Source organism: Cloeon dipterum, chromosome 4 (assembly GCF_949628265.1).
Source record: "Cloeon dipterum chromosome 4, ieCloDipt1.1, whole genome shotgun sequence".
Lineage (NCBI taxonomy): Eukaryota > Metazoa > Arthropoda > Insecta > Ephemeroptera > Baetidae > Cloeon > Cloeon dipterum.
In genome coordinates, this window is record NC_088789.1 from 15,450,629 (window position 1) to 15,476,691 (window position 26,063).

Sequence of the window (26,063 nt, forward strand, 5' to 3'; positions counted from 1 at the left end):
TAGGCAAATATAAGTGCATATCTTTCTCGTGCACAAATCAGTTTTGAAATCAGAAAAAAGTAAAGAAATAATCATGCATTATAATTTAATAAATTAATTGTTCAGATCTATGCGGATTTGATCAGAATAAAAGAAAAACTGAGAGGTAAAAAATTAAATAATTACGTTTCCATCAGACTCAGACGCGAACAAACAGTCAGAATTATGAGTTTTAGTAGTCAGAAAAGAAAACATAAAATTTACGCGAAACTGGCACTTGCCTCCATTAAATGCTCAATTTTTGTATTTAATCAACACATTATGCAGTGTTAAAGGAAGCCTTAAGCAGAAAAAAGGACTTGATGTGGTAACCCGCTCACTTCATTTCCAATTCATTCCTATTCTACAAGCAGAGCCGCCACCATGGCCGGTAAGTATTCCTCAATCATAAGCTGCATTTCCCCCGATCTAATCTCCAATTCATTGTAAAAATACGCCATTATATCTTCATATCGATATATGATTTATGATTAGTTCCATGAGAAACAGAGCCACCGACTGCAGAACCTCAGCAAGCCGCAGAGGAGCCAAACCCAGAGTCTTCTAAGAAGCCAGCAGATGAAAAGCAGACGCAGCCAACACCCTCCAAGCCCAAATCCAGCACTCCTGCGCCGAGTTCAACAGTAAACAGGCCAAAATCGAATCTGCACACACCAGTCCCATCAGGAGGAAAATCTATTATTTCAGGCAGGCACCTTGATGGATGGCTATAAAAATCAAGTTTAGTTTCATAGCCTTAGAAAACAGTATTCAAAATTAAATGTTTTAACTGAACTTTTGCACCAACCTTTTATTTAACCAAACATATTTTTTGCTTGTAGCACCTCTAAAATCCTCTAGGTAAATTTAGAGGGCGTTGAAATCCTGCTCGCACAAGGCCTTTGAATAGACATATTTTTAGGGCTTCTCGAGAAATTTTTCATGCCAAAACAGTGTGAAGAAGTCAGTTAATTAGTCAGCATCAATAAATCACGTGTATGCAGGGTTTCATATTTCACTTTGAGAGGAAATTTGACGTAAGCAATAAATGGGGAAAAATTTAATAATTTAATCAAAATTATTTAATGTAACTATATGCATAAATCACGGAAAAATAATCTGAAATAAATGAATTATTTTATCTTCAGCGGTTTTGTTTTATTTTATTAGATGAATTTTTCACTGGTATGTGGTTGAGCGACAGGTGCTTTGAGCTTTTATTGCAGATTATTATACAAGTAGTGGGCTCACCAAAAATAAAGGCTGTCTTAGCATGACACTCAACGTGACCTGCCAATTACTAAAATATTTTTCTGTGAAGCTCCAATAGTAGTAACTGACTTTTGAAACATATACATCAAATAAAGACACAGATCCCGTTCGTGGAAAGCCACATGATTTCTTTTGAATTGATTGCATTTTTAATGGTTTTCTTAGCTGGATACAAAGCTCGAGCAGTAGTTTGTGGCAATTTTATGTAAATACTTTAATGTTTATAAATAAATTTCAAAGCAAATAATTACTATAGATTTAATGATAGAATTTTTTCAGTATAAACAAAAATTCATTATTGATCAATATTGTTAGGCTCTTCCAAGAAAGAAATGTTTTATTTTAATTAACAAAGTAACATTGTTTAATTTTAACTGGGATAAATTAGAGGATCAAAGTATCTAAAATGCTAATATGGTTTGCGAAAATAGGGCATCCAGTATCCTGAGTAATATGTATATTATATCATATCATTTTTTGTGTTTTTTATTTTTTTATTTAATCAGCGGACTTGAGCCTTAGGCAAAAGATCCCCTCAGCTAATTAGCTCCAGTGTTAAAGCTGACGCACTATTTCGTGTGAAATGCATTTGGGTTTTGCATCCATTAACAAAATCCAGCAATGATCCACATTTTCATTAAGTTAAATATTAGTTGAATATAATTAAAACCAGGCTTCATCCTCGTTGTCAAATTAAAGAGAAATTCGTCTTCTTTATTTCTCGACCAGTTTCGACGTCACCAAGTACGTCCTAATCATGAGTTACAATTACAAAAAAAAAAGAAGAAGACGAATTTCTCTTTAATTTGACAACGAGGATGAAGCCTGGTTTTAATTATATTCAACATGAAAACAACCTCGAGTGGTCGCACTTTTCAAATATTAAATATTAGTGTTATGTTTTTTTATTAAATTTTCTTTCATTAGATCCATTCCCTTGTGTTCAATTGATTTCTAATTTCTGTTTTCAAAAACTGGCAAACCCTCACACCCTTTCTATGAAATTAATATAAAATACATATATTATATTATATGTCAACAAGGAAAGTCCTTTTTTAAACTTTCTGGAAATTTCAATTTAGAATAATAAGTTTAAAAAATATTTTCTGAATAAAGCATCCATTTATCCGCCGGAAACCAGATTGTTCCATTTCTTCGAGAGCCAAAAGCGATTAACCCAATAAATACCACCAACAACAAACAAAATTCTAGCTCCCCAGCAAGGTTGCACATACGTAGGGTTTGTATCACTGGCAAGTATACGGCTTCGCGTCGTTATACGCGGCTAATTGGATTTGGGCCGGCAAGTGCGTGCCTTCGGCGAGAATCTCTCAGTCACAAAAGCGTCACTGTCACTCCGTGTTTGGGGCCTCGTTCGAGAACACCTGTGATCGTGCTAGTTTCACTCACTGGCAGTGTCCGGATTACCGTCAAAATATTTCTTGGATTACTATATAGCTTTCAACTAAACGGATTTCCAGCGCGTTTGATGAAAAGCCGCGAGTGACTGCACGATGGGCTCGAAAAGGGAATACGCCATGATGCAGGACGTGGTGTCCCTGCAGGCGCCGTCTGAGTACACACTTACAACCTTGGAAAAGAAGTTCCTTTTGTATGCAGAAAGGGGTGACTGCGCATCAGTAAAACGGTAACGATTTGTTTTAGTTTCCACGCAAATCTAGAACACGAGAAAATTTGTATAAACATAACATTAATTTATTGTTCCATTATTTATTTTTCCCTGAAAGTGCTTTAACAAAAAACACATTTCAGAATCATAAATGAAAACACTAATAAGCCAGATTTTGATCTAAACTGTGTGGATCCATTGAATCGGTCGGCACTGATTGCGGCGATAGAAAACGAGAATATCGAGCTCATTAGGATCCTCTTAGCGTACGGAATTAAAGTCAAGGTATATCACCAGAACACATCAAAGACTCCTGCACGTATTTAACCATTTTTCATCAAAAGGATTCTTTGCTGCACGCTATAAAAGAAGAGTATGTCGAGGGAGTGGAGGCACTGCTCGAGCATGAAGAAAAAACTCATAGAGCTGGCGAGCCTTATGTGAGTGCTTGAAAAAAATATAAGTAGTACAGCGTCGTTCGACGAGAATAAATAAACCCCGATTGATTTCAGAGCTGGGAAGCCGTTGATCGAGCCCAATCAACCTTCACCACGGACATCACCCCTCTCATATTGGCCGCCCACATGAACAATTACGAGATCATAAAAATTCTGCTGGATAGAGGTGCTTCTCTCCCCAGCCCACATGACGTCAGGTGAGTTAATTTTTTCATCGCGTTATTCACGCCGACTGGGTGGCGTAATTAGCAATGCTATACAAAAACTACCTCTCACAAGACTTCCTTCCATTTGCGCGACAGAGCTGTAGCGCCTGCAAAGAACTAAAATAGACAACCATGACAATCATCCATGGCGCGCCAGTTGCCTACGTGCGCTTTTGAAAGTTAAACCAATTAACTTCTACATGCTGCTGGTTTCCAAGCGTGAGAAAATAGAAACCTTCTAGGCACTTTTGAATTTTTCCAATCAAAAAATTGGTGTTAATTGAAAAGGTTTCTTTAGGCTTCAATTTTACTGTACTAATTATTAATGATTTAAAATATTTTCAATTTTTAACATCCTATTTTTATTTATCAAGTTTATTTCTTTTCAGGTGCGGCTGCGATGACTGTGTCCTGTCCAGCGATCAGGACTCGCTACGGCACTCGCAGGCGCGAATCAACGCGTACAAAGCTCTATCCAGTCCGTCGCTCATCGCGCTCTCATCGCGCGACCCTTTGCTCACGGCCTTTGAATTATCTCGCGAACTTTCCAGGCTTCGCGTCATGGAGAACGAGTTCAGAGAGGAGTATGATGTAAGTTGTCGGCGACTCACGTGGCCGCCAGTGGAAATCGATTGTGTAATCCGCCTTGTGACATTTATGCAAACGTGACTGCGTAACAGTTGGCGGCGACCCCTGCGAAAGTGATTGGAAGCGCACAGTGTGCACGCACACTTAGGGCCTCTTTAAAAGTGTGCTACGCACAACATCCATACACTTTCTATAAATTACAAGGGACTGTTGCGCATACAGAGGATTTTATAAACTATCCATTATAATAAGTTTCATTTAAGTTTAGGGCTGTGAAAATTAATAATATTTTTTGTTCCATCGTTTTATATTGCTTGTCACGGTCTTGGAGTAAAATAGTTGGTTTTAGACAATTTATAACTTGATTAAAACGTTTTTTATGTGTCGTTGGTAGTCTAACAAACACACATTCCGTGCATAGAAAATATCATATTTTAGCCAGTATTTTTTGCCTGTATTTATTCTCAAAGATTATTTTAGTCTAGAAAATCAATCAATTTATTGGCTTAAAATTCCCAACTTTAAAATTGAAAATCCAACTTGGGAACAACACAATGGAATATATGCAAATTATATTGATTGCTGATATAAGACTGTTTAGATAGTTACAAGTGGCTGAAAATTTCATGATTCAATTAGATGAATTTTAGATTAAAAAAAGGATATAATATGCTCTGCGCGGATTTTTCAGGAATTAGTGAAATTTTAAGAGGAAAAATTATGTCACACACGCTCTTGCACTGTAAAGTTTTGGCCTCATCAGCAGTACCACAGTATTAGCTGCAGAGATTTCTGAGTCCTTTCGTTAATTCGAATATCATAAAATTATCTGCGTGTAAATTTCTGTCTTTTTTCTCATAGCTAGAGATGTTCCCACTAAGATTTGCTAAAAATGTCGATCGTCGTCTGTATATCACAGCTCTAATCTTGATTCATACAAATGTCGGGGGTATTTTTTCTCCTAATAAGATCGATTTTTAGAATCTTCGGAAACAAGTGCAAACATTCGCCACGTCTTTGCTTGACCACGCGCGCACCTCTTACGAGCTGGACGTGATGCTGAACTACGACCCTGACGAAATCGACAATATATGGGAACCGGGAAAGCACGGCTCCCTTGAGCGACTGAAACTAGGCATCAAGTACAAGCAGAAAAACGTAATCAAGATAAGCCTATACTAAAGCCTCCTTATAACTAGGCTCACTTTTCCTACAGTTCACTGCTCATCCTAATGTGCAGCAGCTGCTGGCTTCGATGTGGTACGAAGGGTTGCCCGGCTTCAGGCGTAAGAACCCGGTGAATCGAATCATGGAGGTGGCCAAGCTAGCCGCAATGTTTCCGTTTAACAGCCTCATCTACATGCTTGCGCCAAACTCATCGCGAGGAAAAATCATGACCAAGCCTTTCATCAAGTTCATCACCCACTCGGCTTCTTACATGTTATTTCTGAGTAAACATTTTTGCAATTTCTGCATGATCTACAAGTGAAATTAATTTCAGTGCTCCTCGGTGCTGCCTCGCAACGAGTTGAGGTACTCGCGATGGAGTGGATTGCTTACGCCTTCGACAGTCAATGGATGCAAGACATTCTGACCGACTGGGCGCGACGGGAAAGAGGCTCCATACCTGGTTTCGTCGAGTTCGGCTGCATTATTTACGTGACGAGTGGGTTCGCCGAGCCATGAAAATTTTCTCACACTAACACGTGCCCTCTGGTAGGTTTGGTGGCTTGGGAAATACGTTCTCTCTGGGCAGATGGAATAATAGACTACATCAGCGACTTGTGGAACATCATCGATCTCACGTGCAACATGTTCTATGTGACTTGGATTGCGTTGCGAGGCGTTTCCCACTTCATTACATGGGTGCGTCTCTGAAAATAATGATGTGTGCGACTTTTACAATAAATTGCGTTCCAGCGTGAGTATTGGCAAGGACTGGACCCGTACTACCCAAGAGAGGATTGGGACCCGTTCGACCCGTACCTTTTGGCCGAGGGCATGTTTGCTGCTGGAATGATTTTCAGGTGCGACCCATTTTAATAATGAATGTCACCGAGCTCATAAATTCACTCCACCACTCAGTTTCCTGAAACTGGTACACATATTCAGCATCAACCCTCATTTAGGACCGTTGCAAATTTCACTCGGTCGAATGATCATCGACATCTTAAAGTTCTTCTTCATTTACACCTTGGTTCTATTCGCTTTTGGCTGCGGTAAATTTCCATTTTCACCAATATTTCATAACCCGTGCTAACCTAATTGTAATCAATGTATCTCGAAACAGGCATGAATCAGTTGCTTTGGTACTATTCTGACTTGGAGCAAGAAAAGTGCTACGGGACCAATGGAATTGCGGATTTCGAAAACCAAGATAAATCCTGTACGATTTGGAGGAGATTTTCAAAGTAAGTGCTCTCTTGAAGTCACCACACTTCTTATCTGATATTTATTTGCCAAATTCCAGTATGTTCGAAACATCGCAGTCATTGTTCTGGGCCAGCTTTGGTCTGGTCGACCTTGTTTCGTTTGAACTCGCTGGCATCAAGTCTTTCACGCGATTTTGGGCCTTGCTCATGTTCGGCTCGTACTCTGTTATCAACGTCATCGTGCTGCTCAACATGCTCATTGCCATGATGTCCAACTCTTACCAGATTATCTCGGTAAATAATTTGAAATATAATTAATAGTTCAAAATTCTACATTTTGAAATGCAGGAGCGCTCGGACATCGAGTGGAAATTTGCAAGGAGCAAGCTGTGGATCAGTTACTTTGAAGAGGACGATATTCTACCCCCTCCCTTTAATTTGTTTCCTTCTGTGAGTATGATGAGCTCTGCAATCAAGAAGAAAAAGAAGAGGAACACGTCTATTAGAGTAAGCTCCAGATGTGATTGCCGTAATGATGAGACTGAAAATGATTTTTACAGGCGTGTAAAGAAAAGGCTGAACGAAGACACGAAACGGTGATGAAGCTCTTGGTGAGGCGATACGTGACGGCGGAACAAAGAAAGCGAGACGAGTTTGGAATCACTGAGGACGACGTAATGGAAATCCGGCAGGACATATCCACGCTGCGATTTGAATTGGTCGATATTTTGAGAACAAATGGAATGAAGACGCCTGTTCTGGATCCAAACGAAAACAATCGTAAGCATCAAATGAATTAAATAAACTCTGCAATAAATTTAAACATTCTGATCACTTTCAGTTGCTGGCAAAAAGGGAAAGCAAATGGAGCGTCGCCTGCTGAAGGACTTCCAAATCGGCTACGTCGAAGGCGTGGTGAATGAGGCAATCCAGAATGAAAAGGGCCCGAAGGACGTGTTCTCGCGCATCGCTCGTGCAATCGGCGGCAAGCGGCCGACCAGCGCGTCAAAGAAGAAGGACTGGAACGCTCAGGTGCAGCGCAGAAACAGCAGGAAGGATCCCATCGGCAGCACTTCGGAGCTGGTGGTGCGCAGGTCGCGCCAGAGCATCCGCAAACACATCTTGGAGAACAAAGCCAACGTGGACAGCAATCGGCTGGTTGAGTACAATCCACGCCTGGTCGAAGTGTCACCTGCTGCGCGAATCGCCTACGCCAAGTTCAAGCTGCAGAAGATCAAGAAGGAGTACGAGGACCCAGGAACCGAAGCTGCGGATGACGAGGTTTTCACCAACAGCAATGGAAACGGGGGAATCAAGAACCCTCCAACTAATAAGATCACTAGCATCCTAAAGGTATAAATACAAAATTTCAAATCGCGGATATCGGATCTATTATCTATTTTCAAACATTTTTTTAATAAACATGAAAAAACAGAGTGATACACAGTTCAATTTATTTGTTGCATTAGGAAATGCTTCACATTTTAATTGTGTTTAGTTCAAACAGCTGAGAATGTTGCACTAAAAAGCTCTCTGCCTCACTCTATTCACAAACACGCTGGTGGTCACATTTTTACACTTATAAAAAGAGTTTCGTGCTCATATCAGAGAAGTGTTTCTTTCAGCTTCGAAATTTTCTAGGATAAATTCACAATAGAGAGAAGGCAAGAATTTATGAAATGCGCGAGTCTCCGGAAAAGACAAATCATCGGAAACAGTCTTTGTCAGTAAATTATAATATTCGTTTCCAGAGCTCTGTTTCCTCACTGTCATCGGTGACATCAGACCCCCGCACGAAAAAGCCTGAGACCGTGGTCCAAATGGAATCGGAAGTGCCAAAAGCAGCGGGAGCGCCAAAACCTCCAGAGCGATCAAACAGCCAAGTGATGATGCAACGCAAGGAGAGCGCGAAGAAGGCACCCGAGCCACCAACGGTGCACCAACCCTCGATCAAGGTCAGCCACGGCACTCCACCAGTGCATCCTAAACAAAAGCAGCCCGCCCCAATGCCATCCCAAGCGAGCACGGCTTCTGGATCATCTTCCGCAACAATTCCTGCGCCACGACCTGCAGCGAGCGGGGTGCCGGCGAGGAGGAGAGGTGTGTCGCCCATTCCAGAGGAGCGAGGAGTGTCACCGTCAGTCAGAACACCGCAGCCGGGTGGGAAGTCGACCGTCACAGGGAAGATTGTCGACGGATGGATTTAATTTCTTTGGCTTTGTCATTAAAAATAGAAGCAATTTTTTACTTATCTATGCTTAAAAAGAAAAAGAGGATATTTGTATTATTTTAATTAAATATAAGCACTTCAAAATGTACAATTGGTCTTCAACTCATTATGAGTTGCAGTGACTATCAAATGGGGAAAAGCAAAAAGCAGCTAGCATGTATTCGTTGTAGTTTGAATATTTCAACAAAGCAATATACACGATGGCTGTTAATTTAATAAATTAATGTGAGAAATGATGAGAAAAACTATTTTATTGACTGTCCTAGAGTCAATACTATCTCAATTAAATTGTCTAAATTTTTCAAGTAAAAATAAATATACAAAGATTGATATTGAAGGCAGAAACTGCACCGCTTAAAAACCGATAAATGGGTCCTCCAAACATGTCTAGGAAAATGAATGGGCGACAAAAAAGAAAATTTGATGAGAAATATTGCATCACTCACATCACTGATCAGTAGTTTACTTGACCTGAGAAACAACATCCAAATTGAAAACGATCGACCTGCAATGGACTGCACTCTTATTGCTAAGTTTAAGCAAATATAATTTAAGGTGACTTTCCTATTTAATTCAATTTTGAGCTTATGTTCAGAAAGGGTAGATAGTTCTGGCAGGGGTCTTGGATATCTTGATGTAATTTTTTTACTAAAACTATAGGCACTATTTGACCTCAAAAGGGTGTATCCCCCTTTAACCCCTTTTCAACCCCATGAAAAATGCATTTTTCGCAGGTTGGAAACTTACGATACCACTTAATTAAGCGCGTTTACAATTAAAAATGGCTCAAATTCAATCTGATCTATGATCACTATTTCTCTCCCCTAGCATGCAGGTGCTAAAGATCTACCAAAGATTGGATTCAATTGGAAAATTAACATTTTTAGTACAACTCTGCACGAATGTACTCATTCTTTCGCATTTTTTTCATTTTTCGTGGGGTCAAATAGTGCCTAATTTTAGCTTCAAATTTCTTCAAGATCCTCAGACCTTTGCCAGACCTATGAACCTTTACTGGGCATAAGCTCTTTTGCTTTTAGACTTATCAATTACAAAGTCCCACTCGTCTGGCATTTAAGCTGATATCATAGGAAAAGCAGGCGCACGCAAGGATTATCATTAATACGCTTCGTGGCAATCACGCGCGGTGAGCAGGTTGCATAACTCACGCGGAACAAGGCGCCAGCTTTGCGGGTCGCCGGAAAGCGAAACAACAATAAATGCGAAACAAATTTGGGCCTCTTTTGCGGCAAAAGCGGCGAGAAAGTAGCGCGTGCGTGGCCACCGTGGTCGCCGCCACCGCGAGGGGCCGACGGCGCCGGCGCCGTGGAGGCTGCAGGGCCACAGTCATCTCGCCGAGTGGCCGGGCCAGCATCTGCAGCGGCCGAGACATGAGGCGCCCCCGCACCGCGTCGCGCTGAGCAGCCACCGAATCCGTCTCCGGTGAGTGCCCCCGGCCCCCTCGAGCGCCCCCGCCCGGTGCGGAGCCCCGCGGGGGACCGGCCGCCCCTCCGAGGGCCACCGGGCCGTTCGCCCGGGGCCGCTCGCGCGCGCCTCGCTCGAGTATTGACGTTTCTGGGCCGCGAATGGCGCCAGGCAGTCCCTGCATGAAGGCGCCATTCGGCCAACTTGATGATTAACACTCGCTGCAGTATTACCTCAATTGACCCTTGACCCGCAGACTCTCGCGAGCTCGAGAGGCAGAACAATCACGCTGACTAAAGGGGCCACTTATTTTGCGGCCGTGCATTTTCCCCGGTTCACACTCAGCCTCTCGTCCCCAGCCCTGGGTGATAAAAGGTGCTTTTTGCCTTTGACGCCTCTCTGCTCGCGATTTCGAAAATTCTGCTTACCGAGGTCCAACGGTCTTGGCACCCTACCTGCGATTTTCCAGATGAATAATTTATCACATTTTGATCCCGTTAGCTCTGCCAAGTAAAATTTATAAGTCAGTCCCTCCGAAAATAATCCTCTTAGTTAATTCCCTAATCAATAAAGGACGATAAAAATCACAATCAAATCTTCTCTTGAAAGGAAATCGTCTGAGCACCCACGTTCTTGTGCCATGATTTATTTATCTTCTGCTTGCACACACTTTTTTCGTTTTGTACGTGAACAGTCTCGGAATGGTCTGAAAGCGTGTGTCGGTCTGTCTGTGTGTATGTGGTATACATATAGCGAGAGAGTACAAGTTGAAAAGGTGTCCGTTGTGTGTGGCTAAAGGTCATTAACGACTCGTTCCACTCCAGGTGTTGTGACAGCTCGAGTGACATGGCCCGCACCTGGAAAATTTATGTTTGGACCATCCTGGCATTTATTATTACTTGGCTGGCCTCTCAGTCAATGGCAGCTCTGGCTACTCACGATAACTCTATACCAGGTAGAAATAAAAAAGAACATACAGCTAGCCCGTAAAAAGGGGAGCATGCTCGTTCTCTTGGCTCGTTGTAACCGACTGGCGTTTTGTTCGCCGGACGCTTGGTTTCGTGTGTGCATGAGTTAAGTGGCCCACTTTGTGTTTGCTCTTTGCGAGTTTATTTTTCAGCTTCTCGAATGCTGCTGGTTGAAAACCTTTTGGGCAATGCGCCAGCAAATTATTATTTTGTAGGCTAAGGGTTTAGTTTCCATTCTGATGAAAATTACTTTTTAAATGATATCGCATGCTGTTTTTCATGCAGAATAATTTTTTGGATCAAAACATGAAATAGTGTCCCGAGCTAGATCTTTTTCTATTTGGTGTGGAGAAGGAGCGGCATTCCGAAACTAGGTTATTAAGAAGTTTGCAAACCCGCAGGGCTGAAAGGAGCGAAGAACGCGACCAACTCGTCGGCTCCGCGAGCCCGTCCGTTGGTAGCAAAGTTGCGAGTGAGCCCGATAGCCCGCGGTGGCGTCTTCCCGGTCGGCTCGGCGGTCAAGTCGGCGTCGAGGGCCACACAGGAGAACGAGTACTACTCCTACGAGTACTCAGACGAGCCGCTTGCCAACGACAACAACAACAGTGGAAAAAGGTGGGCACCGGTTGATACCCGTCTTTGTGATCCTATTGTTAGAGCTGACAATGTGATTAAATTAATGAGGGGACATTTAATGAGCACCGATGGCGAACTCATTAGATGCTGTCAAATTTGCAGCTAACAATTTCTGACGTGGAATCTTAATTAATCAAATTTATTAAAATATAAATATTTGTTGTAAATATTATATTTCGTATTAACTCCCTAAAATAATGGAGTTGGTTTAATACACCGAATTTTTAAAAGACTTTTCTAAAGTTGCTTCAATTACTTTTAATTGTCAGAGGCGCCGTTGCCATTAGCGAAAATAGAGGGTACGACGAGAGTCAGGCCGTGACAAAAATCGATCCTCATCTGCATTATTTGAACATTAAAACAAACCAGGCGCAGGTTATTAAAAAGCGGCGCTCTCTCCTCCACCGCGTTTGTAGGACGCCGGGCTTTTAAACTGATTATTTGTGCATCGATTCAAGGCGGCCATGCAATGAACATGCACAATAGCTTTCAAACTCATTCATTTATCGGAACCTGCAGTGAGGCGGCAATTTGGCTGCAAGGAGTGGTTCCCGACCCTGAAGCGGTCAAGGCTGCGGAGGAGATCGAGGGACAGGCCCTGAGCGACGAGCCAGAGGAGGAAGTGGAGCTGCCGGAAAACAGTCTCGCCGACGGCGATCTCCACGATCACGACGTCATGGACAGCGTCATGTGAGCTGGGTTTTTTAATTTTATAATTTCGAGGAACAGGTTCTGTTAAAAAGACAATAAAAATATATTGAAATGCAATGGTTTTTCAAAAAAAAAAAAAAAAAAATAATAATAATAAATAAAAAAAATAATAATAATCATTTAACGTATTCGCGATCTAATTTTTACTAAACTTCCTACTAAAATGAAACCATTTTATGCATTTTTAAGACTTATAAATTACGTAATTTATTTTTTAATTTTATAATTATTAACTCAAACTTATAAAATGGAGAAAGGGAAAACACGCACGGGGGGAATTTAAAAGTGATATTAAAATGGCTTCTCCCATTGGCAAACAGCCAGGAATGAAAGGCTATCAAATTGAAAAATTGCGAAAATACCTTCCATCCCTTATTGTTTGCGTAAAATAAATTTATTTATTTTTAACTCCGTTTGGGTAAATGACGTCTAATTTTGTCTTGCATATCAGAACAACAATTCCCTGCCAAAATTAATTGATATATTTTCCCAACCTTTGCTGTAGGTTCATCTACTTTGGCCCCAACGAGCAAGAGAGTGGTGGAACAACTAGCCAGGTAGTGCTCGCGGGAATGGTCGTGGCCCTGCTCGCTCAGGGATTGACAGCCTTCGGCGCCCTGAGAAAGGTGGCCAGATCAAGGTGCAGGTCCACCCCTTCGGCAGGAATTCCGTCGGGTTCTGTGCACGCGGCAATTGTGCTGCTTCACACAGAACTTGCACTCGCGACTGCTTCGCTGGTTTTCATCTTTGCAGTCCACGTGAGTTAAAAGCACATTTTTACTCCGTGAAAAAGCTGCGAACTCCCGTTAAAAGTTCCGGAAGTGAAGGAATTCTTCTCGTCTCGTTCAGGAAACGCTTCACATCCTTTTAAACGGCGCGTTGGAGCCATAAGGAGCAATTGCTTCCTCTTTAGCGTTTTGTGTAGTCTGATAGGCATCACCCCTTTACGCTCGTTTTTGTTCCTCTTTAATGGCGCAAGGGAGACGGAAAAAGGCATCACGTGCCAATCGAATCAATAATTTTAATTAATTTCAGGCCACAATGGACGGTGCGCGTTGCGAGGCGGTTTCATTGTTGCTGCACTACCTCCACCTGAGCGCCGCATGCTGGCTCACGGCCAACAGCGTCAGGGTCTACATCTGGCTTGCCAGGGAAACCTCACTCGCACACGAAAGATCCTCGTCGAGGCCACCCGGCCTTCAGGGATTGGCCGTCATCGCCTGGGCTCTACCACTGCTGCTCGTTTTGGTGAGCTCATTTTAGTGAATTTAAAGCTGAAATTGCAATTAAATTAAAAAATTTGATTTTATAAAAGCACAATAATCTTTAAAGGAACAGTTTTTCTAGAGTTATTGAACTAATTTCTTGCCCTCTTTTTAATACTTGCGTTGTTAAATTTTCAGTCAATACTTACAGGTTTGACTTTTTAATAACGGATGTTGACGTATAATTTTAATTTCTGGGTAGTTTAATTTTTTAAATAATAGGATTTATGATTGTCAAGAACCTTTTTGAAAAACATGTTAATAAACTGGAACATCACACGGGAAAAGGGATTTCATCTTCACGTGATCTAGACATTTCTAATTCATTGATATCACGAACATTTTCTTTTGCAGCTGAGCTACATGATCCATCCTCGAGGCTATGAATACCGAAGATACTGCTGGCTTTCCATCCAAAAGGGAATGCTCGTCTCCTATTTGGTGCCGGTCGCATTTTTGATAACGGTAAATAGACAACTCCAATTAAATCAACAACTCGTTCGAGCATAATCTGAATTTAAAACCCAAAACCGTAACGGCTGAGTTTGAATAATAAAATGCGCAAAGCAAAATTACCTTCAGTAACCAGAAGACTGCTTGGGAAAAAAAGCTAGCTCCCTGGGGAAATTTATCAGAATTTAAAATTAGCCATCCTTCTAGATACAATCTCAAAGAAAAAGAAGGACTCTCCAGTTAAATAAATCCGCAAGGATAACCCTGAGTAACACAAAATGCTATTCTTAAATCATGCTTGAAAAAGGAATAAACGTGTGTAAAATATTTTAAATTTATCTAATTTTAGGCTTGTTACTAACATGTAGAATTTTATTGGTGGAAATTTGAGCTATAAAAGATTAAAGAAGAGTTTCATTTTGCAAGGTTATTAGAGGCGACACGTAAAAAACTCATCACCTTATTTACCTTTTTTATTGTGCTTAACAGTGAGTGCAGTTAATAGTTTTGAACGGCCGAGTAGATTGTTTCATAGGTGACCTTGTTTTTGCTATTCAAGCACAGTTATCCAGGACAAGAACGGTTATCTTTAATTCTTTACTTTTGCTACTCATCCATAGTTTAACATATCAATAGAATGAAAATCATTATTTTCAATTCAGATTTTTTAATACAATGTAGAACCAGCCCATTGGCTTGCATTGTTAAGAAATTCTTCACAGTGTCAAGGCACTTGAGCATTTCGGCCGGGGAATTTTACTGGCTGCACAGTGTCAGAAATATGGCAACTTTTGTGACTCGAGGGACGAATGTTTGGATTTTCAATATAATACCTGTTGTGGGTAGCGGAAAGATGGCCACATTGGACCCAAGCTCCACTCCGCTCGATGGTGTTATTGGGACCCGTTGAGCTCATAGCCCACGAGGAAAGCCTGAGCAGAGGTTCTAAAAAACACAATATTTCGGCAGGCGACAACAGCTTTGGCAGTGATGGGGGTGCGGAAGGCGCCACACAAGTTGCACTGCACGGCCGCCGAGGACGCTGCCCGGCTGAGTCTCCGTCTCAGCGCCTGGACGATGCCCCTGTTCGCCGTGTCTTGGTTCTTTAGCGTGCTGGCCCTCGAGCAGTCGCAGTCCCTGGCGGCCTCGCTCCTATTCGCAATCACCGTTGCCATTTTCGTGAGCAGTCACAAAGTGGTGAAAAAGTAGCAAAAATAATAAAACGCGAATTTCGCAGAATTGGTTCTTGTTCGCGTGCTCGTCGACTCTTTTTCCCGACTGTCCCTCCACGCTGGTGCGCAACTTCCACCCGCTCGCGATGCCCGCGGGTCCGCACGGCCCTGGCAACCTGCTGACCGCACCGCCATCACCTTTGCAGAACGACGCCCAGCCGCTGCTACCTGCCACAACTGCGGGCATGAGCGGACGCGACTGGAACCACGGATGGACACCACGCACACACCCTGAGCTACCCTCACCGGCAGACAGGTTTGAAAATGATTTGTCAAAGATAACCGTGACTGATTTAATTTATTTGGATTTCGAAATTTTGGGGATTTAATTGCGAGAATCTGATTCAGAAAATCTTTATTTGCAAAATGACAAAACGCCACGGGTTGGAGGACCAAACTGGCATAAGGTCAAGCAACTCAACGAGATTCACACCAGATATTAATTTTCACTGGTAGATTATGTCATTTCAATTTTTGACAAAACATTTATTTTTGTGGGTTGCACGAGACAATTTTGGAAAACTGAGACCTCTGTGTCTCATCTTACCGTGGTGCAATTTCAAGTATGGAGTGTCCTGGATTCCTCTCACCGAGCCCGATCGAACCAACTGAACCAGCTGAAGGGTTTAGGGTGTGCTTACCCTCCACCCCAATATTGCTATATTTCAACCCCCTTGAAAAAAGTAAAAACTTTCATAACGCTAGAGTTTTTAATCTTTTGGCTTTAATTTAAACAAATTCTGTTATAAATCTACTAGTGAAGACTATTTTCTGGTTTTATTTTCGCGCAGAGTAGAGTCATATTTGCTTATTTCTTTTCTTTCACAAGAACTGATTGATGAAAGCGTAGCAGAAAATATGGATTCATTAATTTAAAAAAATCCTCATTTTAAAAACGATTATATTTAGACTGGGTTGCTGCTCTGCTGTGCGATTGCATCAAATAGTTACTTACTTTTTGTGTATATCGACTGATTATTTGTAAACGCTTTAATTTTTATCAGTTATATTAAATCTAAAAAAAAACAATTTAATATTGCTCATTGCTACTTAAATATATGTGTGGAGTGTTTGATGACTGGAATAAAACATCAAGTTTTGAAATAATGTCAAGTCATCATTCACAATAAAAAGTGCTCAAACTGATTTTAAGAGTATGCCTAACAGCTCCTATTAACTCTTATGCAACTCTCAAAGCTCTCAATCAAACAGAGGGGCAAAAGCATGATCATTTTTTTAAACAATTTTAACTGGGTTGAAACACATAATAGAATTACTTATTTTCTTCGCGATGCCTGATGTTTTATCGAATTAATATTGTTAAATGAAAATACAGGTCGGTTTGGGCTGAGGACGATGATGCTGGTGGCACAGCAGGAGCCGCAGCCTCCTCTGCCCTGGCGTGCCACCCTGAGGATGACCTGATTGAGCCTGAAGAAACGAGCGAGCTGCTGGAACTCCGCCTCGAGAACATAAGCACCATCAGCACTTAAAGACTTAATACGGCAAAATTGCAAGGAATGCAAATTAACTCTTTTACAAAAACTAAGAACACAGAGGTACTTGAAATTCAATTGGGAGACGGCTAATTTTTCGCACAGTTAGTAAATAGGTTCGGGCTTGAAGTTTGCTTCAGACACAATCTCTGAGAATACGTTGAAGCAAAGAAATTTTGAAGCGATGATTGAAGGAGTTAATTGCGGCCCATTTTAAATCGCTTCTGCATAGAAGTTGAGGGGAAACCTAAGAGCGTAAATTCGGTTGCAGAACAATTTATTCAACTCATTGTGTAGGCCTATATTAGGCAATGAACTATATGCATTTTTAATTATCTCTTTCACATTTACACTGAATCGTGCAATTATACAAGATAACATTTTCGTGAATCATTTCATTTAAGTGCTATATTTGGAGATCACCAAAAGTTTGAATTTACCATGTTACGCTCTCATAGAGTCGCACAAAGTTTGATTTCCCCCTTTTCGTTTGTTTCATTAATTATGATATTATCTCAAAGTTATATTGAAATATGTGCAATTAAAAATACGAAGCAAGTTGTTGTAATAAATGCTTACAAGCGGATAGAAAATGATTGAATTGATGGCCTACACTTGAAACAATCTCACAAACAGCAATTATTTCTCTCAGATCACGATTGGATGGTTTAAAAGCAAATTTTGTCCCTTTTGGAACAATGCTACACGCATTGATATGTTAGAAATATAAATTGAATTTAATGAAAATATATTGTGGAAAATTGTCGACCCTGCCGTTAGCTAGTACTATATCAAAATAGAAACGGTGATAGGCGTGCAGTTTGGGAAAATTACGGCAATCAGGAATGTTATCTTTGTAATCAATAGGTGCTGTTAAAAGTAAAAACGAAACAAAAAAAAATAATTGGTTGATCGATTGAGTCTTTCAAAAAACAAACGGAGGATCTCGAGGAAAGAGATTGCTCTTTTTACTTGTAATTAAACATTTAACGCGAGACGGTTATCTGCAGAGACCGAGATTAATTTACCTCACAATAGCGAACATAATTATTATATATTACGATAAAATGACAAACAATTAGAGTTGCCTTTCGGATTTTCCTATAACGTGTAATTTTGGTCTCTATAACGTACATATTGCCAGCGTTTTAGCATTTTGTGATCTCGACTAATATGCATAATATGTATTATAACATGGATGACACGTTAATATATTTAAAAATTTAAAGAATAGCTCATTTCGTAGGCGAATCTAATAGCAACCCTATCCATCTTCTTATGGTGCTCAAGTGTAATTAAATGGATTGAGATTCTTCCCGAGATTTCCCTCAAGTAAAATTGTGTCAACAAACAATTTTCTCCATTTTTGACACACAAAACACGCATGTGGATTATGATCGAGACGACGACGACCCACTCTATTTGTAAGATGTGTACATTATTATATATTTCAAAATGAAAATTAGACATTAAGCAAGAGGAAATCACATAACACAATCTCTATTACGCCAAGCTAATAATCATAAGCGAGGAGGCAATCTTGAAAGTGACATTTTTTGTGCTAACGGCCTCCTGATCTTGGCAAAAGTGTAAATTATTTGACTCCAAACAGTGATAGGGACGCAATCCTAATAAATCATTACATCATACTTTGAGGCAGACGTCGGCCGTTGACCGTCAAATGTTGTTTCCAAAATTGCCTGCTTAAGTTCTCACGATTGCTCACCTCGAATTAGTTGAAAATCACTCTCACTCGATCCCATACAGCTAACATTCGGAGAGTTGCAGCTGAAACACCTTTGGCAGCTAAGCAGCATTGTTGCGACGTCGATTTTTTTGTGAAAAGCATTGCAATCACTTGTAATAATAACACAAAAGTATCATTTTCATGTTCGTCTTCCATATTATCAACTACCATAGCAAAAGACTACTTGGCGAGGAAATTAAAATTTGAGTATTACAATGTATAGTACAGTTATTTCCGCTTTCAGGCTTTTTGAACTTTCCCACGGTTAATTTCTAGTTGGATAAGAAAATTTTGCATTTCTATTTGTAAGCCTAGATTGTTTAGCGTATTTTAGTGCATGGATTTCTATTATCAAACTGACACCGTGTCAAGCAAAAGGAATGCGAGCCAACGGACCTGGGATTTTTACCCCATTTCGAATTGCGTAAAATAATGCAAACAAACCAAACCAATTATTATACGAGGGAATTATTAATTTTTAATTGATTCTTATGCGTAGATTTTTCAAACTTTACGAGAAGATTGTAATTCAAAAAGTAAAAAAAACATGTACTTAACACAAAATAATGGCATACACAAGCAACACACCATCTTTGGATTCTGTAAATTTTGAAATCAATAAATGCTTCAAATTAAAAGAAATCAAATGACTGCTTTAATGTAAATCCCCATGGACAGCACAAAAAATAATTTCAATCTTTATTGAAACTTCATCATTCCACCGAATTCCCCTACTCTTTTAATGATAAGATAAATAACCCCACCCGGCAAACACTTATAAAGCTTTTATAGAGCTGAATTCACTGCCGGGACAGAGAGTAGCGTCAGCAATTGGCCTTGACGTAAGTCACTTCCCGATTGAAATTGAAAACAGTCATGGAGCGATGGGCAGGCAGAGTGGCCGTCGTGACAGGGGCAAGCTCAGGCATCGGAGCTGCGGTGGCCAAGGCCTTGGTGCTCAGCGGCATGCAGGTGGTCGGGTTTGCCCGAAGAGATGACAGAGTGAAGGTAAAGTTTCATTAATTGCAGTGACGTGAGCTGTTTTTATTATTTAAAGCACACATTACCGTTGGATGTTAAAATAGGTTTATTGCTGGTTAACTTCGATAAAGTTTTATTTTTTAGCTTATATTAGGGAAAATTTCATCTCACAATTTGACTAGCAAATAAACTTGTAGAATTCAATTTTTTAGTGTTTGGTGAAACTATCAAATTCTTGTAGCTTTTCCTGGTGTGGTATAAATTTTCGATTCGACGATTTTAGTGACTTTATGCGGACTTTAAGAAAATTGCCTAGTAAATTTCAACATTATTGACTTAAATATAGTTTTTTTTATAAAATTTCCGAAATAAATTAAAAATTCCCACCAGTGTTAGTACCGAGCTTTGAAAGTTGGAAGTTTTTAGTTGCTAATCGTAGGTAGAGGAAAAATATATCCTGAAAGTTGATAAAAAATAACTATTTTTTACCTAAAACTTTCTTCCGTCATTTTTATTTCCAAAAAATATATTGATTGAATATGTAAAAAAGGTAAATATGGTAAAAATTAAACATTTTTTTAGATTTTTTTGAAAGACCTATATGACCTGGTAGTCATTTTAGAAATGTTGAAAACATTATATCAAACTGATAATGAGTTTTATTAGCCTAAATTACCCGGCAAAAGTGATAAATCTAGAAAATTTTCCTGAGTGTAAAAAATTACTCTCCGATCGATTTGACTTGTCAAGTAGAGTCTACGATTGAATGAAAAGTGGCTTCAAAATTCGATTTTGAATAATTTCCAATGCTTAAATCCTATCCAGAATTTTAAACCTGTCGGAGCTGCATAAATTGCAAACTTCCTCGAATCAAAAATGGTGATATCTCTCAACTCTTTTGATACTACACACAATTTAAATAAAACGTTGAATCGTAAGAGTTTCCTTTTAAAGAATTAATGCTTGTCGGCCAGATGAAGGTTTTTGTATTTTAAGCTAGGAGTAGGCGCAAATCATTATTCTCCGTTAAAATCCATATCAAAACAAAAAATTCCAGGCGTTGGCAGAAGAGCTGGAAGCATTAAAAGCGTCAGGCAAACTGCACGCTTGCAAAGTGGATCTGAGCAACCACGACGAACTGCAGAAAGCTTTAATTTGGACGCGAGAAACAGTCGGCGGTGTGGACGTACTCGTGAACAACGCAGCAATATTGCTCTCTACGTCGCTCGCCGGTGGTAAGTGCACTGTGCATATACATCAAAGTGAAATTCAAATTGACACGCCACTCACGTCTTTCATCTTCGGCACATGCGAAAAGAGGGCGAGGATGATCCTTTTCCGAAGTGGCGTACCATGGTTGACCTGAATTTGATCGCCGTGCAGGTGCTCACGAAGGAGACTGTCAAAGACATGCGACGGAGAAACGTCGACGACGGACACATCGTCCACATTGGGAGGTGACAGCAAATTATCTTTCAGACAATGGGTTCAATTCTAGAGTATGTCAGTTTTGCTACGCGTTTTAGTTTATTTTGTGGAGAAAAATTAGCATGACATAGATCTATGTTTAAATTAAAAAGATCACTAGAATTTCCATACTAAGCATGTTTTTTATACCAAAAAGACTAATGTTTCTTGATAAATTTGGGCACACAAATTAATCAATTTATGAAATTTCTTTATATTTCACAGAAAAGATTTTTTTACCGTCAGCATTTCATTGTTCTAATTTGCATTTTTGTCTTTTGATGTTAAAATCGTCCAGACATATTTTGAAAAATTTAACCAGTGTTTTAACGGTTGGTTTACGGATTAAGTCTAAATATTATCCAAATATTTATTTGTAAAAATACTCTGTTAAAACACAAATTATTTGACTCCAATAATTTATGAGTGTATTTTTTGGAAACCGCTTCTAAATTGGAGATTCATAATTTACTAATTATTTTTCCCAAACAAACAAACTGTTGGAAATATCAATACAAAAACTCTTTCATTAAAAACGTTGAGTCTTCGTCAAATATTCTAGTTTTATTGACAGTATAAAATTTTCCGATAAAATAAACGGGGGAAAACCATACTGTTTATGGATTCTTTCGTTTTTTCGGATTGATCAGAAAGAGTCTGAAAACGGGCCATAATTTTTACCAAGTTTGATAGAGAGCTTTATATATATATATATATATATATATATATATATATATATATATATATATATATATATATATATATATCGCTGTGGCAGCGCCTTTTCCCAGTATCCCTAACAAAAGAGTTGATTTTCGATTTTTGCACACATTGTTGAGCGATTTTTGCAACACGCAAATTTTGCTACAATCCGAAAAGATACTGGGATTGGTCGCTGCCACAGCGATATATATATATATATATATATATATATATAATCTTGTCACATTTTAAAGACCCCAAAATTTACTTAATAGAATTCCGTCGATGCAGTATGCAACAGTTAAATGTATATGATTTTCCTACAGTACAATTTTTGCCCTCAATTTTAGATAATTGCTGGAAAAATACACACAAACATTCTTTTTTCCGCAATATTAAACAATTTCCCAGAAATTTGCCAGCCTGGTTAGGTTATTATGACTTATGATTTATTTTATATTAGTATCGTCGGGACAAGAATAGTTGACATGCCTGGAAGTTACGCTTATGCTGGGACCAAACACGCAATCAGTGTAATGACTGAGGGCTTGAGAAGGGAGCTCAGAGATTTGGGAAGTAAGATCAGAATTACGGTACGTCAGTCACAAAACGATTACAATTTTGTTTTAAAGAAATTTACGTAAGAATTTCAGAACGTGAGTCCAGGATTTGTTAAAACCGATTGGTGGATGGCAAACGGACTATCAAAGGAAGAAAGCGAGAAGATGTACGCGGAAAATCCGAGCTTGGAGCCAGAGGACGTGGCCAATGCGGTGCAATATGCACTTGGCTGCCCACCTCATGTGCAGGTTTAACAAATATTTAAAAATGCTATATTATGACCACCTTTAAAAGTGACATGCGAAGTTTAAAACGTCGCCGAACGCCTTTTTCTCCCATACAATTACTCCATTTTAAATGCCTGCGGTAAATCGCTCTTTATTCTGCTGCCTTTTAGCGTGCAGTTCAACTGATTGTTTGGTGCCTATTTGCAGCTTAAGAGTTGCTAAATCGATATAAAATTGCATGCAGAAAAACATTAAAAGTTGATTAAAACCGATATTATGTATAGTTGAGAATTAAAACACGCAGCAAAGGCTCTGCTCGACACTGATTATTGGCCGACGCAACGCGCAAGTAGCATCTCCAGCGCAATTTAAAGCACATGTGAGCTGCTTTGCTAAAGCTCTCGAGCCCCTTTTGCAAGAAGCTGCGTCAGCCAATCAACGTTGATAATTTTTCGAGCAGAGCCTTTATTGCTACTGTATCCAATTAATTTGCGTGTTTTCATTCGCAATACACTCGGTTTAAATCAACTTTTGATGTAATTCTACGATTATAAATCGATAGACCGCCGACTCTTAAGATGCAAGTAGACACCAAACAATCGGTCGGTAGTAGAAAAAGGTCGATTTACGAGAGCCAATTAACATCGGGGTTCCTATGGGAGCAAGAAGGCGTTTGGCGACTTTTGGACTTCGCTTAAATCTCTTTAAGTTACTACAAGCAATATATATATTTTTTTTAATTTGCAGATCCACCAACTCACAATCCAACCAGTAGGCGAACACTTCTGAAACTATACTGCTGTAGAAAAAGAAATTTAATAAAGCCGCAGAGTTTGCAAAATAAATTCACCAAATGAAATTTGTTCTTGTCACGCCAGCTAGCCGCACATGTACACATCCACAAGCGCACGTGATTTAATTTAGCAGCCGACAGAATTCGTCTCGCCGACGGTTCTGCTGCTCCTTCTCGGCGCGCGCGCGTTCATTACAATTTAACAATGTTATTCAAACAGCTTAGGTTGGCGGAGGAACACGAAAGAGGCGGAAATTGAATGTCAGCCCCGAGTTACACGAATTCGGCCCGCGAGTACACACGGGTTGGAGGGTGGGCCTTTTGACACAACAATGGATAAGCAGACGCTGAGGGGTGCGCGGGTGGGTGGTGGGCGGGCGAGGCAATGAATGAGTGATGGTGAGCAAAGAGGGCTCGCCGCCGGCGATAATATTCGGCGGCTTAATTAACTTGCTATACTCTTGAACAAAGCCACAAGAAGCGGGCCTCGAAGTTCGCAATTTATTAACCCGGTTTTCACTGCACGCTAACTGACAAATGAGAGACAGTGCGTGCTCTCCTTGATGCCTGGGGATTCGCAAATTATTCTTAAGGGAGACTTTCTGTGATGTGAGGAACGATTTATGTGCAGTTAGACAATTAATTTTCATTTTGTAAGAAAATAGATCTAAAATTCAATGATTTTGATCTAATTTTTCTAGTTTTTTTTTTTTATATATCTTTATTCCTGGAAAAACGTCAACTGTTTCAGAATGAGATTTTGTAAATTTTACATACAGTTAATTTAATATAAATTAAGTTAATTTAATATAAATTAAATGCTTGTAATTAGAAGGAAAGTGTTTGATCAATTGTTTAAATGGAAGCAATTTCTTTGTTACGAATAAAAAAGGGTGGATTTTTGGTTAAAATTTCAAAATGTGGATTATTAACCTTCAACGATTTTGGCTGGAATCTGTAGCACTTGGGGCGTAGTTATTCGATATCCCAAATAATCGCGACTCTTTTCAAAAATCACTCTGCAGATCTGAAGAGATGGGGGTTGGAACCTTTTGTGGGACTATGAGGATCGTCTTTCAGAGTATGCAACCTGCACGGCAGGACACCTTTGCTCCCCTCAGTACACGCGAGATTCCGCCATCTTCATTCTGAAAAATTGACATTGGTGCAACAATTGTTTTAAAAAAACAGAGGCGCGTAGCGAGGCACGCCGTTCCAAAAGCCCATGGTCATCGTCAGCCCTACACCCACAGGACGTTTCGGTCTTTTGGTGCTGCATGCCACCAAAATTTCAAGCAAATCTGCCAACCTCCACCCAGCGTTTGTACACTCGAGGAAATTCAGCTCATGGATTTGCCCATCCACAAACAAATAAAATAAGAAATAACACAGAATGACTGGTTTAGGAAACACAAATTTTTCAAAGATGGCTAAAACTTCGTGATCCACGTTCGTTGGATGCTCCGAAACCAAATACATTCGATCGTCTTAATTTAACAACTCTTTTAACATTACCAATCTTTAACTTTGCACAATTCAACAAACTAGCTAATTATGCTACCTATTTGCGTTTCCCAGTATATTGAAACTTTCGTTTCAGAACCCGCATGAGAGTCATTGCATAAAAACCCCTGAATAGTTTGTCATCGGTATTAACATTTTCAATTAAGGACTGATCAACCTGCTGAAAAAAAAGGAAAATACAAATCTCAAATAATGTTTCTCTTTAAATCCAGCGAAGCTGCAAGCTATGCGTTGATATTGTCGTGCGTCGCGAATTCCCTTGCCTCCGCTCGCGTCTATTTTTGCGTCTTCCCTCATCCGTTTGGAGTTCAGGCTGCGTGTCTGCGAGCACGCCAATGTAATCTGCGAACGGCGAAAAGGAGGCAGACAGCGACGCGAGATTGGATTCGTTTTCCTGAACGCAACATAACCTAATCAGATATAGAAATGTCTTCGGCCGAATTGGTTTTTTTCCTTTCGATAAAATAGCACCAGCCTGCCCGCATTGTTTGGAAAATGGAGCATAAAAAGCCGTTGGAAGGAAGAGACGAGTGAGCAGACAGCTTTTTTCCTTGTCGTCGTCTGATCAAGCGACGAGCAAGTCGCAGTCCCGCTGAGGGTTGTTACGCTTATTCGTTATCTGTAATTGCGTTCTTTGAATTCGCCCAAGCATTTTGTCTTCCCATGAAGATGATGTGCTCCTAATGCACCCTTAATAAATTTATGTCGATATTCCATCTTGCCGGGATGTCGATTCAACGCAGCCATGTGGATTGGTGTAAAAACACTATTGCGCTGAACGAACTCGCAATCAGTGCTCTGTCATGCTCTGCTCAAGCGGAAATATCGTATTGCGAAAACGACATATTTTTTTGAGTTTCTAAGAAACTGACTTCAAAGTAAGACCTGATTCGCAACAACCATTTTTTCAAAAGCTCTGCATGTTATTGAAATAAAGTTAAATTAAAATAAACTGCTTGGTACAATAGGTGAAAAGTCGGCCCTACAACTGTCTCTTTGATTTAAAAAAATAAAAAAGTTTTTATTCCCGTTGTATTGACTGTAGTCCTCCGTTTACTTGAGTCCCCTTCCCCTTTCATTTTCTTTTAGTTTACTTTTTAT

At 40.0% G+C, this 26,063-nt stretch overlaps 4 protein-coding genes across 5 annotated transcripts in view; 3 read left to right on the forward strand and 1 right to left on the reverse strand.

Moving 5' to 3' along the window:
* mRpS23 (mitochondrial ribosomal protein S23) overlaps window positions 1-26,063 on the reverse strand; it is a 240,514-nt gene that overhangs the window by 51,350 nt on the left and 163,101 nt on the right. The window lies entirely within an intron of this gene.
* LOC135944269 (transient receptor potential protein-like) lies at window positions 2,618-9,019 on the forward strand. The gene is made up of 17 exons (XM_065491099.1): window positions 2,618-2,938; window positions 3,064-3,205; window positions 3,265-3,360; window positions 3,433-3,575; window positions 3,974-4,175; window positions 5,154-5,330; window positions 5,389-5,623; window positions 5,674-5,838; window positions 5,893-6,038; window positions 6,093-6,199; window positions 6,258-6,391; window positions 6,463-6,583; window positions 6,643-6,838; window positions 6,893-7,051; window positions 7,105-7,324; window positions 7,386-7,897; window positions 8,296-9,019. Exons 1-17 carry the CDS (start codon window positions 2,805-2,807, stop codon window positions 8,749-8,751), a joined length of 3,345 nt encoding a protein of 1,114 aa, XP_065347171.1. The 5' UTR covers window positions 2,618-2,804; the 3' UTR covers window positions 8,752-9,019.
* Window positions 10,076-19,345, forward strand: LOC135942841 (cadherin EGF LAG seven-pass G-type receptor 2-like). The gene is made up of 10 exons (XM_065489168.1): window positions 10,076-10,217; window positions 11,024-11,154; window positions 11,569-11,782; window positions 12,323-12,493; window positions 13,020-13,272; window positions 13,550-13,762; window positions 14,134-14,244; window positions 15,202-15,411; window positions 15,470-15,720; window positions 16,801-19,345. The coding sequence occupies exons 2-10, from the start codon at window positions 11,046-11,048 to the stop codon at window positions 16,955-16,957; spliced, it is 1,689 nt and encodes a 562-aa protein (XP_065345240.1). The 5' UTR covers window positions 10,076-10,217; window positions 11,024-11,045; the 3' UTR covers window positions 16,958-19,345.
* Window positions 19,519-23,490, forward strand: LOC135943942 (farnesol dehydrogenase-like). The gene is made up of 6 exons (XM_065490610.1): window positions 19,519-19,715; window positions 20,746-20,923; window positions 21,007-21,145; window positions 22,321-22,450; window positions 22,511-22,666; window positions 23,393-23,490. The coding sequence occupies exons 1-6, from the start codon at window positions 19,584-19,586 to the stop codon at window positions 23,432-23,434; spliced, it is 777 nt and encodes a 258-aa protein (XP_065346682.1). The 5' UTR covers window positions 19,519-19,583; the 3' UTR covers window positions 23,435-23,490.

Coding starts and splice junctions, on each gene's coding strand:
- LOC135944269 (XM_065491099.1), top strand. CDS start 2,805: ATGGGCTCGAAAAGGGAATACGCCATGATGCAGGACGTGGTGTCCCTG. Junction 2,939..3,063: donor GACTGCGCATCAGTAAAACG/GTAACGATTTGT, acceptor AACACATTTCAG/AATCATAAATGAAAACACTA. Junction 3,576..3,973: donor CCCAGCCCACATGACGTCAG/GTGAGTTAATTT, acceptor ATTTCTTTTCAG/GTGCGGCTGCGATGACTGTG.
- LOC135942841 (XM_065489168.1), top strand. CDS start 11,046: ATGGCCCGCACCTGGAAAATTTATGTTTGGACCATCCTGGCATTTATT. Junction 13,763..14,133: donor TACCACTGCTGCTCGTTTTG/GTGAGCTCATTT, acceptor TTTCTTTTGCAG/CTGAGCTACATGATCCATCC. Junction 15,412..15,469: donor CAATCACCGTTGCCATTTTC/GTGAGCAGTCAC, acceptor CGAATTTCGCAG/AATTGGTTCTTGTTCGCGTG.
- LOC135943942 (XM_065490610.1), top strand. CDS start 19,584: ATGGAGCGATGGGCAGGCAGAGTGGCCGTCGTGACAGGGGCAAGCTCA. Junction 20,924..21,006: donor CTCTACGTCGCTCGCCGGTG/GTAAGTGCACTG, acceptor ACATGCGAAAAG/AGGGCGAGGATGATCCTTTT. Junction 21,146..22,320: donor CACATCGTCCACATTGGGAG/GTGACAGCAAAT, acceptor ATTTTATATTAG/TATCGTCGGGACAAGAATAG.